This window comes from Rhinoraja longicauda, chromosome 28, assembly GCF_053455715.1.
Source record: "Rhinoraja longicauda isolate Sanriku21f chromosome 28, sRhiLon1.1, whole genome shotgun sequence".
NCBI classification, from domain to species: Eukaryota; Metazoa; Chordata; class Chondrichthyes; order Rajiformes; family Arhynchobatidae; genus Rhinoraja; species Rhinoraja longicauda.
In genome coordinates, this window is record NC_135980.1 from 22,563,438 (window position 1) to 22,583,431 (window position 19,994).

A 19,994-nucleotide genomic window follows, 5' to 3' on the forward strand; every position below is an offset into this window, starting at 1 on the left:
CCATGACTACTTCAGGAAACTCGATGGGAAATTCTTCAAAACTTCCATTCTAATTTTGTATTTGTGCAAAGTTTCAGAGGGATTCTGATTACACTTCACCCACAATAACAAAAGATGCTCTGCTTACTCTGTACCTTGGTACAGGTGACAATAAACTAAACTAACTAGCTTAGGAACACTGTCAAATTAACCTAATTCGGTTATCCCATTATACTTTAATAATTTTTGCACTATTTTGTATAGCACTACAACCTTGCACCATGCAGCCATTTTGAACTCATTGTTGTAATTATCATTATTGTACGTATTTGTTTACTCTGTGAACTTCATGTGAACAAGGGGTTTCATTGCACTCTGTTGTATCTCATCCAAATGTGATGTTCTGCTGCAGAACAATGTGTACCTTCTGCATGTTTGTCTGCAACAATAGCCATGAACATGTTTCAACAATCTTGAATCAAAACATGAAACCAATATTTACATTTTAAAACTTTGTACATCTTGAAAGCCTGCAATCTTGTACTGATTGTTTGTTCGCCGCTTCTCACCACTTCTATTTTTGGATTAATTTTGCCGTTTTTAAAAAGATTTCTCAGATTTGAAAAAATCCCTCTACTTAAACTAATCCTTCTGCTTGACCTGGTATCATCTGCCCAGCTCTTCCACCGCTGCCTCCGCACCCTTGGACTCCGCACCCTTGGACCTCTCACTCCTGTCTGTGCTCCTGTCTCTGCTGGCTTGGACTGCTCCCCTGTGGGTTACCTGACAGCTAGCGCTGACGTCATCAAATGGCTACCGCTAACGCTAACAGCTGCCTGGCTGCCTGCTTGCTTGCCTGCTTGCCTGGCTACTTCCTCTGCCTGCACGTCCTCAGCTCAGTATTAACCCTCAGGCTGCTCAGCTTCCTCGATCCTCATAGGCCTTGCTCTGGATCAGCCTGTTGTGCCTGCTGTGACGTTTTGATCTCTCCGGGCTCTATGCTCCTTCGCTGCTGCCTGGCATGGCACTGAGGTACTTCGCTGTGAGGCTGCTCCAGCTCAACAACCACTCCACTCCGCCATGCATCTCTGCCATCATCAACCACGGACTTCTACGACGACCCAAATACATCCACAGAGGCTCCGGTCACAAGTTTGTCTACTCCCAGACCGGTCACTCCATCCCTGCACTCTGGTCAGCTGATCGGACTTCCACTCGTCCATTACATCATCACAACAACGCACACGAGCGTGCCCCCTGTCTACAAGCCCTGGCTAAATCACCCGTGTCCATCCACACCATACAAAGCAACATGAAGCTCACTCTGCTCAACATCCGGTCCCTCAACAATAAAAGCCTCATTCTGAATGACTTCATCCTGGAAAATAAACTGGACTTCCTCTGTCTGACAGAAACCTGGCAACAACCTCTGGATTACCTCTCACTCAACCTCACTACACCCAACGGATACTCCTACATCAATAAACCACGCTCGGAAGGCCGAGGTGGTGGGATTGCCGTAATTCACCGACAGGACTTCAAGATCAACCTCATCTCCATCTCATCTGCTCCGTCATTTGAACACCTGGCTTTCAAACTCTGGCCACACAAAATTAGTCATGGCAGTTGTCTACCGCCCTCACAAACCACACCCATCATTCCTTTCTGACTTCTCTGACTTTCTGACCCAGTTCTGTTCTCTCTCCCCCTCAATCCTCCTCCTCGGTGATTTCAACATCCACATGGACTCCACTGACTCCACAATAACCGCTGACTTCACTGAAATACTCAACTGCTTTAACCTCACTCACACGTAAATTTTCCCACCCATAACCGTGGGCACATTCTGGACCTTGTCTGCTCCACTGGACTAAATCTACATCACCTCTCTGGCTCCGACCCCACCCTCTCTGATCACTTAGCCATCACCATGTCCGTCAACATTCCCACCCCAGCTCCAAAGCAAAAACGCAAAATAAACTTCCGCAAGCTGAACTCTGTTTCACCTACCTCGCTCTCATCCTCCCTCTCTGAAATAATGTCCGCCTCTCCCTTCGTTGACCTCCACAGCCCCTCTGACCTCACTGACTACTACAACCGCACTCCCTCCTCCTGCCTCGACCAGCTTGCACCTATAAAAACCAAAACAGTTTCCTTCACCCACTCTGCTCCCTGGTTTACCCCTGAACTCCGCGTGATGAAAACTCATGCCCGCCAACTTGAAAGACTCCGCAACAAAACAGGTCTCACAATTCACTCCCAAGCCTACAAAGACCACATACAGCACTATAAAGATGCCCTCTCCCATGCCCACTCCACCTACTACTCTCAAATAATTCACTCTGGCTCCGGAAACCCCAAAACACTCTTCTCTACAATAAACAAACTCCTCAGCCCCCTGGACACCATCTCCCAATCATTCACAGTTGACAAATGCACCACTTTCCTTTCATTCTTCCAAAGCAAAATAGACAACATCTACAGCACCTTAACCACCAACGCACCTGCTCCCCCTCAAACCACCTGCCCCCCCTTATCCTGTCAGCCCCTGCCTCAGTTCTCCCCAATCTCCACCACCGACCTCTCTGACCTCTTCACAGGAATAAAAACTGCCACCTGCTCTCTGGACCCCATCCCCTCCAGCTTTGTCAAGGCCTGCCTTCCTGCTCTCTCTCCACTTATCACTGCAACAATAAACTCCTCCCTGTCCACTGGCATCGTCCCGCCATCCCTCAAAATTGCTGCTGTCACCCCCATTCTGAAAAAACCTGGTCTAAACCCTGACACCCCAAACAACTTCAGACCAATCTCCAACCTACCCTTTCTGTCCAAAGTTTTGGAACGTGCTGTAGCTTCCCAACTAAAATATCACCTCTCTACCAATAACCTGTATGAAACTTTCCAATCTGGATTCCGCTCAAACCACTGTACTGAAACTGCGCTCCTCAAAATCACAAACGACATTCTCCTCTCCTCCGACGCTGGCAACCTCAACATCCTCATCCTACTTGACCTCAGCGCCGCCTTTGACACCATAAATCACTCCATTCTCCTCACCCGACTTGAAACCTCCCTTAACATCACCGGCACAGCCCTATCCTGGTTCAAATCTTACCTCTCTGACAGACACCAATTCATCTCCATTAACAACTGTAAATCCCCCACCGCTCCCCTCCCCCAAGGTGTCCCCCAAGGCTCAGTCCTTGGCCCCCTCCTCTTCATCCTCTACCTGTTCCCCCTTGGTCAATTAATCCGCCGTCATGGTCTCAACTTCCACTGCTTCGCCGATGATATCCAGCTCCTCATCTCCACCAAGTCAATCTCCTCCACCACACACTCTACACTGACAAACTGCATTACTGAAATAAAATCTTGGCTTCAATCAAACTTCCTCAAACTCAATTGCAACAAATCTGAAATCATCATCATTGGTCCAAAAATGCTCACCAAATCCACCCATAACTTCATCCTCAACATTGATGGTCTCCCAGTATCCACCTCACCTCACATCCGGAATCTTGGAATCATCCTTGATCAAACCCTCTCCTTCGACAAACACATCAAACACATCACAAAGACAGCCTTCTTCCACCTCAAAAACATTGCCCGTCTCCGTCCATCCCTCTCCTCCACAGCTGCAGAAACGCTCATCCACGCCTTCATCACCTCCCGTCTGGACTACTGCAACAGCCTCCTCTATGGCGCACCCTCAAAAATCATCAATAAACTTCAATACATTCAAAACTCCGCTGCCCGTCTACTCACACACACCTCGATCCGTGACCATATCACCCCCGTCCTTTATAAACTCCACTGGCTCCCCATCCCCCAGAGAATCCAGTACAAAATCCTCCTCATAACCTACAAAGCCCTCCATAACCTGGCCCCATCCTACCTGACCGACCTCCTCCACAGGCACACTCCCACCTGCACCCTCCGCTCTGCCGCTGCCAATCTCCTATCCCCCCACATCCGGACTAAACTCAGATCCTGGGGGGACAGGGCTTTCTCCATCGCTGCTCCCACCCTATGGAACTCACTACCCCAAACCGTTAGAGACTCCCCCACACTCATCACATTCAAAACATCGCTGAAGTCTCACCTGTTCAGTACTGCCTTCAACCACTGAAGGTCACCTCACCTTCTGTCTCCTTTCTCTGTTCATTTATTTATTTACTTATTTATCTATTTATTAATTTCCCTATGTTCTCAAAATCTCTGTAAAGCGTCTTTGAGTATATGAAAAGCGCTATATAAATAAAATGTATTATTATTATTATTATTATTATTCCTGCATTGCATCTCGTGCAGAATATATTGCATTATCTTATTGACCACGACTGACAACTGCCAATAAAATTGGTTTAAAATAATTTTCATGCAATTTTGCTTTCAAATGCATAGAATCGATTGCAATCTTCTTTTAAACTTCGTGTACTAAATATAATCCACCTTTCATGCATCTTATTGATTATGCCAAAGAAACTTGAAATATCACATGAATGATCTACTGCACTTAACCACCCTCTCTCAATTACCTTGTAAAGTAAGCAACTAGTAGTTTCCATCTTTATCTATCTTTCCATTGTGAAAGAGATCAGAAATTTCTAAGGAACTATTCTCTGGGTTTATCTCTCTGCTGGATTGAAGGAGGCATATCAAAGTCACTAATTTACAATGCATATTTTTTTTCTCTATTTCAAATCTTGCCAATGGCTATGTTGACTAAAATCAGTGAACTGTTTCCCGAATGTTTGCTTGCCAGTTCCAAGTTAAAATACCCAGTCCATTAAATAATTTGTTTACCGCAGATTACTAAATTGGGTTCCTTTTAAGCTACTAAAGTAAAACATTCTGCATGGTCATTGCAAACCTTTAGTTGGGATTGATAGTGTCTAGATTTAGGGTGACTAGGTCAGAACAAGAAGCCTTTGATTTCTAAACGAATTTGAGACAACTGATCAGAATAATCCAGCTGGATAGTTTTATGACCTTGGACCATGATGAAGGGCATCTAGGCGTTACTGCGATGTCTTACGATGTTTATTGGCTTCCATTGAGCGGATGAGCTGTGAAGGAGAATAAACTGATTGATTTATTTTGTGTGTGAGTAGACTGAAAACAAGCAGAATAGGACAGAAGGCAAATGTTCGACTGAATAGTCACCTAGTCTATGCTTGATCTCACCGATGTAAAGCAGGCCATATTTAGGAAGACCAAATGCAATAGATAAGGTTGGAAGAGATGCAAGTGAACTTCTCTTTCACCTGGAAGGGTTGTTAAAATTCCAGGGTGAAAATGAATGATGAGGTCTAGGGACAGATGTGACATCTGCCTGGATGGAAATGGGTTGTCGAGGAGGCTACGTCATTAGAATTGAAATCCTGAAGAAGAATTGTAACACTGTTTTGATCTTTTAGATCTGTTCTTTGACTTGCCGCCTGTAATCTTAAAATAGAATTCCAGTGCCATCTGATGCCTTGGGTATTTTTTTAAATCATATTACTCACATTGTCAGAAAGAAAATAAAGCTCAGAGAAGCTCAAAATGAATCCCTAATGGATTTGGCAGTATTAGAACAGACTCTCAAGTCTAGATGAAGGAGGTATTTCATTGCAACTGTGGAAAAGATGTAATGCACAAGTTGCATCTTTTTTGTAAGGAGCGGAGATTCTGAAAGGGAAAACTCAAAACTGTAATGTGAGTATTTAAATACTCTACAGTCTTACAATATTGAAGTAACTTCCAGCTTCCCATATATGTAGCATTCTTAGTATAAAACCATTACTGGAATTGGTTTGTGATCTCCAGTGCTTTGTAGAGCATCTTTTAATTTCCTTAATTATTGATTCTCTTTTGAAAGTTGATGTAGAAATTATCTAAATTGGTAAAAGTCACAACCTGAAAAGACCATAAATGAAAGAATATCACATGAAAATTGTACTTCAGGGGAAGCTTCGTCTTATTTTTTAATATTTCCCCCCCCCCCCCAATTATCTTAAACGCCATTCCCAGATGTTGTGAAACAGTGGGTTCTGGGATCCTAATACTTGAAACACAAAGTGTTATCATGCAGGTATAGGAACAAGCCAGGAAAACCTAAGGAATATTTGCCTTTATTGCAGAGAATATAAAAGTACACTTTCACATTTCACAAGTACATTTGATACACTTTCACAGTAGATTGGTGGTTCCGCACCTGGTGCTGTGTAAAGTTTTGGTCTTTCAAATGTAAGAGATAATACATTTGTATACAAGTGGTGAAACGTTTAAGAGGCTTTTAGATAGGCACACGGAAGTATAAGGAGTAGAGGGATATGGATCATGTACAGGCAGATGAGGTCAGTCTAACTTGGCATCACGGTCGGCACAAGCATTGTGGGCCAAAAGACACCTTTCTGATGCTGTACTGTTCTATGTTCTATAACCAAGCATGCCATAATTAAAATTTGGATGTATTATATTTCAATTACATCTGCAGATATATTTTTATGGCAATGGAGTTCCTTTCAGGAACATACTTTGGCAAATCCAGTAATCATGGTCAACTGTAGCATTGGAGTGTCATTTTATTTGAGATTATTTAATTATGCTACACATTATGGTGGTGCTTTTTTAACCATTGGCTGTAACTTGATATCAGTAATTTCATCAATAAGAAATGCTGAAAATAAGTTTGGATGCATCTGAAGAAAGAGGTTATATTTCATCTGTCATCAGTGATTTGGATCAACAACATAATTATACGTTCCTGTTTCAATTAAAAAAATTGTTGTTTTGAGTTCCTGTCTGCTTGCAAGATAATCAATCATTTGACATGGTTGTACACCTACATTATGGATGTGTTGGTGGGGATGTACGCCGATGATAGTGAGCCATTTCATAATTCTTGTGTATTTAAAATAATAGTTGGGAATTTTTTTCCAGTTTTATTTTCAAAGCACTCCTTTATAATAGTTTCATTCAAGTGCTGAATTTAATTGCCGATTAATCTTGTTTTCAGGCCAAATACATTTCGCAATGTTTTGATGAAATAAAGCAGGAGCTCAAGCAGGACAATATTGCAGTCAAGGCAAATGCAGTCATCAAGCTTGCATATGTAAGTACAAAATGTCATACATTTGATTAATGTTCTGCTTAAATAAAATTAAATAAATTGTAACAAACGTTTTACAGTATGCTTTTTGTTCAGCTTTACAAATCTCACGAGAATAATCTGCATCCTTTGGTAACATGATCTTGGCATGTGTTCAAGTGCTGAATATTATAGCAGTTTTGGTTCACCCTTCAAATCTTACCCCTTTAAACTCCCCATTCCCCAAACCCCGGTTCATTTTTGTTTACGTTTTGCTTCTGTAATTATGAAACAAATGCACTCTAAATTTAGAGCTAAGATACTAATAAGAGTGACTTACTCTGCTGCTTGTATTTTTGCTTTGTAATCATTTCTAATCTATGCACCTGGTCTAAACTGAACAAGTTTACCTTGGAGATGCAAAGCTGAGACTCGCATCAAATGTGCAGCACAGTACGAACCCTTCCCTGCAAGAGGTTATTTTAATCAAAGACTATTTTTGTAGCTTCAAATTATTAGTCTGTATGAAATGTTAAGTGATTGAAACATATTCATATTATCTCCCTGTTCCTCTTCAAATATTTTCACTTCATTTTTGAGAATAAATATTTTATATAAACCTAGGTGGGGAATTGGTAAGGATTTTGAGTGGTATAGTGGTACAGCTGGTAGAGCTGCTGACTTGCAGCACCAAAAACCCAGGTTGATTCTGACCTCAGTCAGGTGCTGTCTATGTGGATTTTGTATGTTCTCCCAGTGGCCATATGGTTTTTCTCCAGATGCTCCGGTTTCCTCCCAATTCCAAAGACGTGGTGGTTTGTAGGTTGATTGGCCTCTGGAAATTGCCCGTAGTGTGTATGTAGGGAGTGGATGCAAAAATGGGGTTACATAGATTTAGTATGAATGGGTGACGATGGTCAGTGTGGTCTCGGTGGGCCGAAAGGCCTGTTTTCATTCTGTGTATCTAAACTAAACTAAAGGGATATAGTGTCTGCAAAGAGAAATGGATATACTAAATGGGAAAGAAAGAGACTGGTATGTAATGTGGGAAATATAAAGTCAATCTTGATTGAAATAATTGGTATGAGTTTTTGAATGGTGTACGGAAACATTGGTGCGCTGGTTCAAATGCATTAACATAAAGATACAACATGCAACTTGGAAGATTTATGAAATGCTTGAAGGGCTTAAGTATAAAGGCACGGATGTTGTAAATAACTGTAAACAAAAATCAAAGCTTAATGTTCTTTATATGAATGCACAGAGCATTTGCAACTAGGTAGAAGTGTTAGTACAGGCAGCAACATATGAGTATGATCTCATGGCTCTTAAAGATATAGTTACAGGGTGCCCAGGACTGGATGCTCCATATTCCAGGTCGATCATTGTTCCAACAGAACAGACGAAAAGGGAGAGGAGGCATTATTAATTGAAGGTGTCAGAACAATGCTGAGTCATGATGTAAAGGCTACAAAATGCTGGAGTAACTCAGTAGGTCAGATAGCATCTCTGGAGAACATGGATAGGTGACATTTTGGATCAGGACCCTTTTGAGCAAGGGTCCCGAGTCAAAAATTACCAATGCATGTTGTCCAGAGATGCTGCCTGACCCGCTGAGTTACTCCAGCACTTTGTGTCCTTTTGTATAAATCTGCATCTGTAATTCCTTGTTTCTACATGATGTAAAGGCAGCGGAAGCCTTTGGACAGGTGGAATTAGTTTTGGTTACAATAATCATGAATAGCAATGGAAGGTAGGCAAGCGTGGGAGTGGACTTTCAATCCCCAAAATGTGACCTCTCGATCAGTCAGAACATAAATGGGGAAATATCAAGGGTATTAAAGAGAACTGCACTTATCATGGGAGATTTCAATCTACATCTTGATTGATTGAACAATTCTGGCATGCATATTATTAAAGAAGAATTTGTGGAATGCATCAGGGATGGTTTTTAAAGCCATACATCGTGGACCTCACCCAGGAACTGGCAGTTTTGGTTTGGTCTAATGTAATGAGGAATGATTGATCGGGGATCTTGTGGTTAAAGATCGCCTCAAGGGTAGTGAACTCAATATACTGACCACCCTATCTACCTGTGATGCCATTTTCAAGAAACTATGTGCTGCACTCCTTGATCCCTCCGCTCTCTAACACGCCCCTGGGCCTTGCCATTCACTGTGAAGGTTCAGGCCTGATTGGACTTTCCAAAATGCAACATCGTGCATTTATCTGCATTAAACACCATTAACCACTTGCCCAACATTTCAAGATCATGCTGTAAATTTTCATAACCATTAATTATGATAACCTTTAGATTAATGGTGATGATATGAGGGAGATGTTGTTTCAAATGGACTAGGTAAACAAGCTAAGAGACAGATCAATAGAGGAACAGTGACTGATATTCAATAAGCTGTTAGGCAAGGTTTTGTTCTAATGAAAAAGATGAATTCCATGAGAAAAAGGCACAATCGTGGTTAACAAAAGAGATAAAGAGAGCAACAAAACAAATTGATGAAAGAACTCGGCAGGTCATGTGGGGGGAAATATGCAGAGAACGTCTTGAAGGTCCTGATCCATAACGCCATCTGACCATTTCTCTCCACCGATGCTGCCTAACCTACTGGGTTCATCACCATGGAAGTCGTTGCTTATAAGATATCACATGGAGTTATTTCAAATAACATGGTAATTGTTCAATGGTACTTTGTTATCATGTGTACCTAATAATGCAAAAAAATATTGTGCTTATAATTCAGTGACAATCCTATTGTACATTAGGCGTAATCATACTAAGTGTAAGATAGTAGACCACACTGAGTCAAACCGCAGGAGTCGCTATGGTTTTGGCGCCATCCTGCATCCTTCAAGCAGCTAACTGAGGACTGAAATGAAAAATGTGTTTATTATATGTGTACCCTTTCATTGAATATTCTGCAGGTGTAAAGTAGTTTAAGATGCTTGAGAAAATTGTGACAAATGGGGATTGGGTTCGAAGGTCTATGGCAAAGCAGCTTGGAGGGTTGGATGGTGTGGGGGTTGATTGTGTGACTCTTTCCTAATTGTATTCCTTACATTCTTGTATTATAATATCCACATTTTATAATATATTGCCCGGTTCAGTTACATTTAAAGTGTTTCTTTTCTCTCCACAATAGCTGCAAATGGTGGGATATGACATCAGTTGGGCTGCGTTCAATATTATTGAAGTAATGAGTTCATCGAAGTTTACATTCAAGGTAGAGGTTCTATTTTTTAATGTATACCGTTGCTTAGATGAATGCATAAGCTGTAGAGTACATTAATATTAATTGCAGTCGTTGCTGATTATGAATCACTAACATTTCATTATTGTTTATCCTTGCAGGATTTTAGTTTATGATTAGCAAACTTGTATATCGGTTGAAATTTATGCATTCTGCCAAGCTTATTTTTTAAAATGTGTTTGTGTTTGTTTATCCTTGTTCCTTTATCTTATATGGTTTAAGATCTCAAAGGGGAAGTAGATTTGGGAAAGGTGATTCCATCCTGAAAACCCAGTCTTACTTTTTCTAACAACATCTAGTTGCACAGCTGTTCCTTTTATATTACAAAGATTATTGCATTTACCTTCAAAGATTGTGCACTGAGGTTTTTATTGTTGTGTTGTCATTATTGTAACTCTGCATTTTTCCTTCCTGCAGAGAATAGGATACCTGGCGGCCTCTCAGTGTTTTTATGAAGGGACTGATGTAATCATGTTAACAACAAATCAGATTCGTAAGGCAAGTTGAGAGACGATTAATCTATGAATTTTAAATGATGGAAAAACGTAATTAATTAAAATGTGCCGTTTATTTGGTTTGTACAGTATTCTTAATTCTAATCCAAGCTTTCTTTTAATGCATAAACAGGATCTCAGCAGCCCAAATCAGTATGATACAGGAGTTGCTTTGACAGGTTTATCCTGTTTTGTTACTCCGGATCTTGCCAGGGATTTGGCAAATGACATTATGACATTGGTACGTTGTTTTATCTTTAAAACATACGGGCTTGGGAAGGGTTCTTTTTTGATCTCTGTAATTATATTTATTCACTAACAGCTACTTTGATCCACAGATGTCTCACACAAAGCCTTACATTAGAAAGAAAGCTGTGCTTATCATGTACAAGGTGTTCCTCAAATACCCTGAATCCCTGCGACCTGCTTTCCCACGCCTTAAAGAGAAACTGGAAGATCCAGATTCGGGTCAGTTGCTTTCACAGAACATGCTAATAATTGGTGCCTATTTAATTGCACAATTTAGCGTAGGAATTCATGATCAAGCAGAATTTTTATTTATTTTTGGTGTGGGTCCAGCTATTTTCAAGAAGTTTTTGTTTGTGGAATATACACTTTTACATCAGTGGTCATGTAATATTTTAGTGAATCAAATGCTGAATTATTTTATTTATTTTAAGGAATACATTGATTCTTTAGGCCCAGTTTAAGTAGCTTAGAATTTTGACTGGTTAATTTGGTCAACTGCATGCACTGTTGATTTTGAATGTATTGAAGTTTGAATTTATAGAAATTGACAGAAGGCAAAGAGTGAGAATAAAGGGGGGGCTTTTCTGGTTAGCTGCCAGTGACCAATGGTGTCCGCAGGGGTCAGTGTTGGATTTGCTACTCTTCACATTATATGTTAATGATCTGGATGAGGGAAGTGACTGCTTTGTGGCCGTTTGAGGATGATACGAAGATAGGTGGAGGGACAGGTGGTGTTGAGGACGCATGGAGTCCGCATAAGAACTTGGACAGGTTGGAAGAGTGAGCAAAGAAGTGGTAAATGGAATACAGCATAGAAAGGTGTATGGTAGAACCTCTTGGGTAGAACAAATAAAGGGGTAGACTACTTTCTAAATGGGGAGAGGATTCAGAAATTGCAGGTCTAAATGGGTAGAGACTAGAACTGGAGGGCACAGCCTCAAAATAAAAGGACGTATCTTCCAAATGGAGATGAGGAGGAATTTATTTAGCCAGAGGGTGTTGGATCTGTTGAATTCATAGCCCCAGGCAGCTGTGGAAGCCAAGACATTGGGTATTTTATAAGGCTGAGATTGATAGTTTTTTAATTACGGTTATGGGGAGAAGGCAGGACAATGGAGTTGAGAGGGATAAATAGATCAGCTACGATTGAATGACGGAGCAGACTGGATGGCCTATTTCTGCTCCTATGTCCTATGGTAACAGCAATACAAGTCAAATCAAGTTTGAACCAAATCAAAATTCAGTTTCTCAAATTGGGCCTAAATTTAAAATTAGAATTAATTAATTACTCCCAATTAATACTTGGAAGACTGTGCTTATCGTCTTGTCTTCCAAGTATTAATTCAGAGTAGTTTTTGCACCATTTTCGTATTGTGTACTTTTATTTTAAACCAATTCTATTTTTAAAAAAACAGTACCAATAAAGTTGCCCAAATGTACTAGTTGCTGAATTAACTGTGGCACAACTTCTTCAAGGGAATGGTTCAACATTGTCGATTTTCAATGTTTTACTTGCTTTGATCACTCAGTGAAGTCTGTTACCTCTGTTTGTTCTCCAGGTGTTCAGTCTGCTGCTGTGAATGTCATCTGTGAGCTTGCCCGACGGAATCCCAAGAATTACCTTTCTCTGGCTCCACTCTTTTTCAAACTAATGACATCATCAACTAATAATTGGGTCCTCATTAAAATTATTAAACTTGTAAGTTAATTAAAAATACATTTTATCGAACAACAAGGAAATCAGACCTTAAATTAATAGGAAAAAAAATAGAGCAGCAAGAGGATTTCAGAGGGTCAAGCCATATCTATGGAAAGAAACGGTCAGTTGAGGTTTTGGGTCGACCCTTCATCTGGACTGAAAGAGTAGAGAGGAGGTAGATGGTATAAAGATGGGCGGGGCAAGACCTGGCAAGTGATGGTAGGTATAGGTGAGGAAGGGTGGCTTGGCAGGCGATGGGACAGGCAATAGAGGCTGAGAGGTTCTAAGTGGAGACCAAAAGGCTGCAGAATCGGGAATAAGATAGTAAAGGAAGGTGAAGAATAAAACTGAATGAGAGATGGAGGTAGATGAGAACAACGGGGGGCAGATGGGGAGAAATTGGGGTGATATGGGGCTGTGTATAAGGTGGGAAGTAAGGTGAATAAGGGATACCATCATAGGTGAGAGAAAAGGATGGGGGTGTGGATTACCTGAAATTTTAGAATTTAATGTTCATGCCCATTAGGTTGCTGACAACCCAGGCAGAACATGAAGTGCTGCTCTCTTGTTTGCATTTTGCCTCGTCCTGACAGGAAGAGACCGAGGTCAGACTAGTCAGTGTGGGAATGGGAAGGTGAATTAAAATGGCTGGCAACAGGGAGATCAAAATGGCTGCAAAAGACATTTGCTGACAGGTGCTGGTAATGTAATTGCCTCATGAAGTTTTACAATTGGAGCTACTTGCATGTAGTTTGTGATTTTATATATATACTAGAACAAGTGTGCCCGTTCAAAGCGGGCCCGTTGGGCCCGTCCCCAAACCCCCCATTTTCTCCTCCCCCAGCCCCACTCTTACTCTCCCCACACCCTCCCCTTGGGCGGGGAGGGAGTGGTGGAGGGAGGGAGTGGTGGAGGGAGGGAGGTGTTGAGGATGGAGGGGGGGAGGGTGATGAGAGATGGGGCGGTATTTGTGGAGGGGGGAGAGAGTGAGGGGGGAGGGGGAGGGGAGGAGGGAGGGATGGGGGAGAGGGGAGGGATATGGACCTGCCCTTTTCCCAGTACCCCTCTTTCCCCCACCACCAATTCCCCTCCGCACTACCCCTGTTGTCCCATTCCCCATTCTCAGACCCCCTCCCCCCCATCTTCTCTCCCCCAGACACACTCTTAGCATCAGTTAAAGGCCCGGTGGGGGGGGGGGGGGGTGCGGGGGATCGGATCAGTGAAAAGTCCGGGGGGGGGGGTGCAGGAGATCGCATCATTCAAAGGCCCGGGGGGGGGGGAGCGCATCAGTGAAAGGTCGGGGGGATTTAAAAAAAGACTTTTAAACCTCTGTAACTTAAAAAATATACGACCGAATTAAATAACAATATCATTTTCGGCAAGCGTCCAGCGGTGTGATTAAGGCGGTGCAAAAATTGTGGCGCTACGCCTCACCGTTTTGCAGAAATCAGCCGAAATCACTGTTACAGATATACATACAAGTCAGAGTTTTAGTAAGATTAGATAGATAGATAGATAGATAACTAAAGGTGGATGCAATTGAGGTGCAATTTTTATTTATTAACACGGGAATCTTAGAATTAACTGAGATTACCGGGGACAGAATTTCCACAAATAATTAAAATAATTGCTCTTCCATGAATTAAAAAGTGCAATTATTTTCACAAACTTGAGAAAAACAAATGTAAAGGAAAGAATGTCAGCATCTTGCAGAAAATTATTTTCCTGTACACCTTTCAGAATAGATTTATTCTGATGATGTGAAAATGGGGGCATATTGACGGAATTATATACACATGCTCAACACTCTATACCCATGACTGTGTTGACAGACACTGCTTCTGCGTCATCATTAACCTCCCCAATGATAGCGCTGTTGTTGGATGAGTAACAGGGAATGATGCGTCAGAGAACAGGAGATTGATAATCTGATGGAATGGTGCTAGAACCGCAATCTCCCAATGTTAGCAAGACCATTATTGTTTTCAGGAAGGAAAGCCAATGATCCACAAACCTGTCCTCATGTCGAGATAGTGGTGGAGAGAGTAAACAGGTTCAGGTTGCATAGGCGTGCATATTTCTGAAGATCCATCCTGGGCACAGCACATTGATACAATCACAAAGAAAGCCAACCAATGCCTCTACTTTTTTAGAAGATTGATGAGATTTGTTATGTTGCCGAATGTTCTATCAAACTTCTACAGGTGTACAATAGAAAACTTACTGACTGGTTGCATCATGACCTGGTTCAGTAATTCCTAAGCCCATTCGAAAGAGTCGGTAGAAAGTGATAGGAAATGCCTGGTCCATCACAAGCTCTGACCTCCACATATTGAAGGGGTCGACGGGAGGTTCTGCTTCAAAAAGGCAACTAATATCTTCAAAGGCACATGCCACCTTGGCCATGGTAGTATCATCTACTACCATTGGGAAGAAGGTTTAGGAGCTTGAATGCTGTGACCTACAAGTTCAAGAACAGCTTCTTCCCATCAACTATCAGCTCTTGAACACTGCAAAACAATAACCACAACCCTATCTCGGCATCTACTGTGGACTTTGTTTTAGTTGCACCACATCAGTTTTGAATTATGGTCTGGTTACCTTGCATTATTGATTATTAATTTATGGTATATATTACTGTATATTTGTTGTATTATTGAATTAATGGGCCTGTAATGGTGCAGCAAGTAAGCATTTCATTGTTCCGCTGCCTGAAAATATGTAAATTAAACACTTGACTCTCGTCTCTTGACTCGTGACAGTTTGGAGTGGAAAATTGATGCTACAGCAGTTTTATGGTAGTTTGCTTTGGTTAAAAATAGGGAAGGTCAGTAAAAACAAGCTATGATGCAGTTACATTGGAAATTTCTTTCACAATCTGCTCATGACAAGGCAGAAGAAATGAATAGAATAAATGTCCTCAACCAAGAGGAATGGTGTCATGGTATCATACTGTCAGAATATTATTAGATAGAGGAAGTCCAAACAAAGCAATTTGCAAATAATTTCAAAGAAAATGAACTGAGCCATAAATTTGCAATCATGACTGTTATATTAAAATGGCTTATTTGCAGTAATATTTAGTGTGTTCAGGTTTTCTTGGCATTACATTGGTAACTTTGAGTGTCTTTTTTCAATGCAGAACCATCCAGAATAATGAGCTGTTCTAGACTAAAAGATTTTGTTCAATGGTCAGATGGCATGATGATTTTAAATCAATAATTAAGTGTTAGTGCACATCAATGGTAGCTATCATGTAATACTAATACCTACTTTTCTGTTAGTTTGGAGCCCTCACCCCACTTGAGCCGCGGCTGGGGAAGAAACTCATTGAGCCACTGACAAATTTAATACACAGGTTAGTGATGGCATTGATTGTTCTATTTTTTATATTTTGGTGAATAAACAACGTTAACCATCCAAGAATATACACAGATAAGTTGCAGACTGTAAAATCTAATGATCTGGGACGGACAGAAAGTGGCACTGTTCAGTGTGCTTGGCAAACTTGCTTTGTATGAGTAATTATCTTTAGTATAGCAAATTGAAGGGTTGCATTCACACTTATTTATCAAATGTCCAGCATAAAATCTTGTTATCAAGCTCTTGTGGTGAATCTTAAAATGCTATGGTAGTTCAATTGCATCTCTGACTGATGAAATTATTCCCAAAAAGGATTTCAAAATATATAATCTATCAAAATTAGATTTAGTTGTGATTTTGAAAATCTGCTGTTATTTGAATATAAGACTTGCAAAAAACATTGAAGTATTTTATTAGTCAACATATTTTTGGCAAACTTTGTTTTTTCATTAGTCCGAGACTGAATATTGTCAAGCTTTGTTAATTTGGTAGAAACATTATGTAATTTAAGTATGTTGTAAGAGTTTTGTATATTAGATATAGAGGGCTCTCTGTTCACCTTATCTTTGCCTGCAGAAAAAAAACTTGAATATTTCTTGATGAAAGAATTGCTGTTATGGTGAAATAATACGCTGTCAGTAGAATTCTATTTTTAATATGGGCCAACTAATTTGGGGATTTCTTACTGCTGTTTAGCCACTGCATTATAAGTGTTATTGCAAAAGCATGCCAGTATATAACAGGAAAGATATTTTAATGGTTCAATGGTTCTTTTTTGACACTGTGGTCCGATCCAGATAAGCCCCAGGCTGCTGTAGGGTCTCCAGCCATTACCTACCGTGGACATCTGAAACGAGCAGCGAACCAACGTCTTTCACCACTCGCCCATCCACCTTTGTGCCATAGGGGCGCCTCCCGCAGCTGACCTTGAGGGCACAATAGGCCAGACCCTATTTTTCTTCCCTACCAGCCTTGTTCCTCATCCGTCACGTCCTTCTTTGATCACCGGTCCCATTCTCTGGTCTTTGGGGGACGAGCAGGGCCTGCTTGGCGGCTTCCCCCCAAATCAGTATTCAGGTTATTTGTATGTGCTTTAGAGTATGAGATGGGGATGCAGTGGAGGTAGAGAAGTAATTGGAGGAAAGCAATAAATATGTATTCATTCAATAATTAACATTGAGCTGTTCCTGAAGTTGTATTTGGTTGTTCCTAAAAAACTAAGAGATAATTAACAATTGGAATATTGGTAGTGTGGGATATGCAACTTTGGATATATATATTTTGCAGGGAACCATGAATGTCGTCATAAAATCGGAGAGGGGAATCTTAGAATCTCAAACTTGCAAGAGAGTTGGAAAATATACTGCATTATTAATACATAAAGAAACTTGTATAATTGGCCAAGCCCCGGTTTTCTCTCCTATCCGCCAAACAGGCTGATCCTGCAAGTGACTGCAGGCTATATGGTAGCAAGTTGAGTATCCCAAGAAGAAAAGACCTGGTATAGTTGGTATTGGGATGTAAAATAACAATTTGGCAAGTTATTATTCTCTCTTTTCTTTGCAGTACCTCAGCCATGTCCCTTTTGTATGAATGTGTGAACACCGTGATAGCAGGTAATATCCTCTTGGTGATCAGCAGTCTGTTTGCTTCCAAGTGCAAAACTGTTTTTTTAAATTAAAATGTTTTAATATAATGTTAGAATACTTGTTAGAATATTAATGTTTGTATCTCAGCTGTTCCACTAGTTATGCAAAATTCTACCTTGACATTTTTTTTGCTTTTAAATTTAAAATATCCAAAAAACTGTGTTGCTTTGTCAGAACTGTCAAAATATTAATTTAATCATGGGATGATATAACTAAAGGAATGCTTATTGGGGGAAATTGATTTGGACTCAATTATCATAGATATAGTGCAGTTTCCATAATGTATTTTATAATTATTTCAAAAAGAATTGGTATCTTAGTTTTGTGAAAATCCATTAGCTTTATCATTATTAAACATGTGAATACAGTTTCAATGTACACTTGGAGAGTACTTTGGCAGAGGTGAGAAGAAAAATTGCAAATTTCGTGCTGCCAATGTTGATATTGCACTGGGTGAAGTTATGATTTGAGATTTAACTCTTTTTAAAAAAAGTAAACATCTTAATTGCAGCACTGTGCAATCCTGCTGGAGATTTTCCTTTGAACAAGGGGATAAATTAAGAGGTCTGATAGCCCTTGAGACTCCCTAGACTATTTGAAGAAGAGCCCACAGAGGTGTAGCCAGTGTTTACCAATCTTTCCTATCTAAATATGCTCTGCTCAAACATTATTTCATGAATTAGAAATTGAGTGGGGCATGAGAATCTCAGGAAAAATTATATAGTCATAATTGACTAAAATGTTGTCACCAGATGCAGCCTACATTATATTACTGTCTGATACTCCTGGGTCCAAGGTAATTGCCGTGTTAGACAAAATTAGTGATTGTAATCCTTTTGATGTTATGGATGTTCTGGCCCCCCCCCCACCCTCATCATTGCTTTTAGTTTCCACTCGAGGTTGGGCGTTGTTGGTTATAAGACGGTATCTAATAATTTAGTTATCTTTGCGAGATCAGCCACAGTTTCACATATCTTTGGTCAGGTGTATGGAGGTACATTGAAATGCTTTGTTTTGTGTGCTATCCAGTCCAATCAGATAATACTACACAAATACAATCCAGACCAATACAAGTACAATCGGTAGAACAAAGGGAAACATAGAGTGCAAAATATAGTTCTCATCTTGAATATTGTTTCAGGAAGTGCTTGACCACTTGAAGCCTGTTTTTCCATTTGAACTTGCCGTATCTTTTCCTGAAATGTTCACTGTTTCTGAAGATGCAACCTAACTAGCTCAGTTTTACTAGCATTTTCTGTTTACCTATTAATCAGAAAATACATACTGGTATTTTCTATTACCAGTATATTTGTTTCAGATTTTCAACATCTGTGTTTTTTTCATTTTCATCTAATCCTTATGATCCACATGCAGAATATGGTGCAAAATGATGTTATTGCTATTGGGATTTAGGATTTCATAATTTAAACTGCTACACTAAGAATTGAGATGGTATTCAGTCAAATGGTGTATTCTCAATTGCCTTTCAAATTTAAATTCTTGAATATTCTTATTAGATTCTTCTGCAAGAAAATATTTACCAGATTGAGGCTAATATTTTATTCTTTGTACAGTTCTCATCTCCCTCTCTTCTGGAATGCCGAATCATAGTGCCAGCATCCAGGTAACAGTTTTTCTCAGCTGTATCATCCTCTGTCAGAGTACAGTATGTGCATATTTTTCTTAATTCTGCATAATTTTCCATTAATTTTTCTGGCCTCTCATTGACAGGGTTTATTTAATTTGTTTTATGGGTTTGGGTTTTAGTCATGGAATACATTTTTGGTTCCTGCCCTTTTGGTTCCTGCCCTTACAGTGATTTAATATTGAAAACTTGTCAACAACATTTAAACATATTGAAGTCTTTTGCAAATTCTTAAGGACATATTTTGAAGTGTTAATGCCATTTCTTTATGATGTGTTCTTTGGAATCCTGATCATAATCCTGTGTGGCAAGTTATTTTTGGTGTAGATTTGATTTTTGCTCATCTTTCTGCTTAACAGTTATAGATTATTAAAGTTTTTCTTAATATCACAACATATGACATTATTTTCTTCTGTTCAGCTTTGTGTGCAGAAGTTGCGAATACTTATTGAAGATTCTGACCAAAACTGTAAGTAGGTAGTTCTGCACTTATTTCATTAGTTTGAAAGTGAAAGTATACTGCTAATTCGTATAGTACTCCCCCCTGTTCACAGCTTGCCCAATTAAGAGAGGAG

At 40.2% G+C, this 19,994-nt stretch overlaps 1 protein-coding gene across 3 annotated transcripts in view; it reads left to right on the forward strand.

Moving 5' to 3' along the window:
- Window positions 1-19,994, forward strand: part of ap3d1 (adaptor related protein complex 3 subunit delta 1) — a 71,697-nt gene that overhangs the window by 14,650 nt on the left and 37,053 nt on the right. For all 3 annotated transcript variants that reach the window (XM_078424108.1, XM_078424106.1, XM_078424107.1), the window contains exons 2-11: window positions 6,983-7,078; window positions 10,213-10,293; window positions 10,738-10,818; window positions 10,948-11,055; window positions 11,153-11,282; window positions 12,623-12,762; window positions 16,047-16,120; window positions 17,692-17,741; window positions 19,349-19,398; window positions 19,840-19,888. In XM_078424108.1, the coding sequence (XP_078280234.1) occupies window positions 6,983-7,078; window positions 10,213-10,293; window positions 10,738-10,818; window positions 10,948-11,055; window positions 11,153-11,282; window positions 12,623-12,762; window positions 16,047-16,120; window positions 17,692-17,741; window positions 19,349-19,398; window positions 19,840-19,888 (859 nt within the window). The remainder of the gene's footprint in view (window positions 1-6,982; window positions 7,079-10,212; window positions 10,294-10,737; window positions 10,819-10,947; window positions 11,056-11,152; window positions 11,283-12,622; window positions 12,763-16,046; window positions 16,121-17,691; window positions 17,742-19,348; window positions 19,399-19,839; window positions 19,889-19,994) is intronic.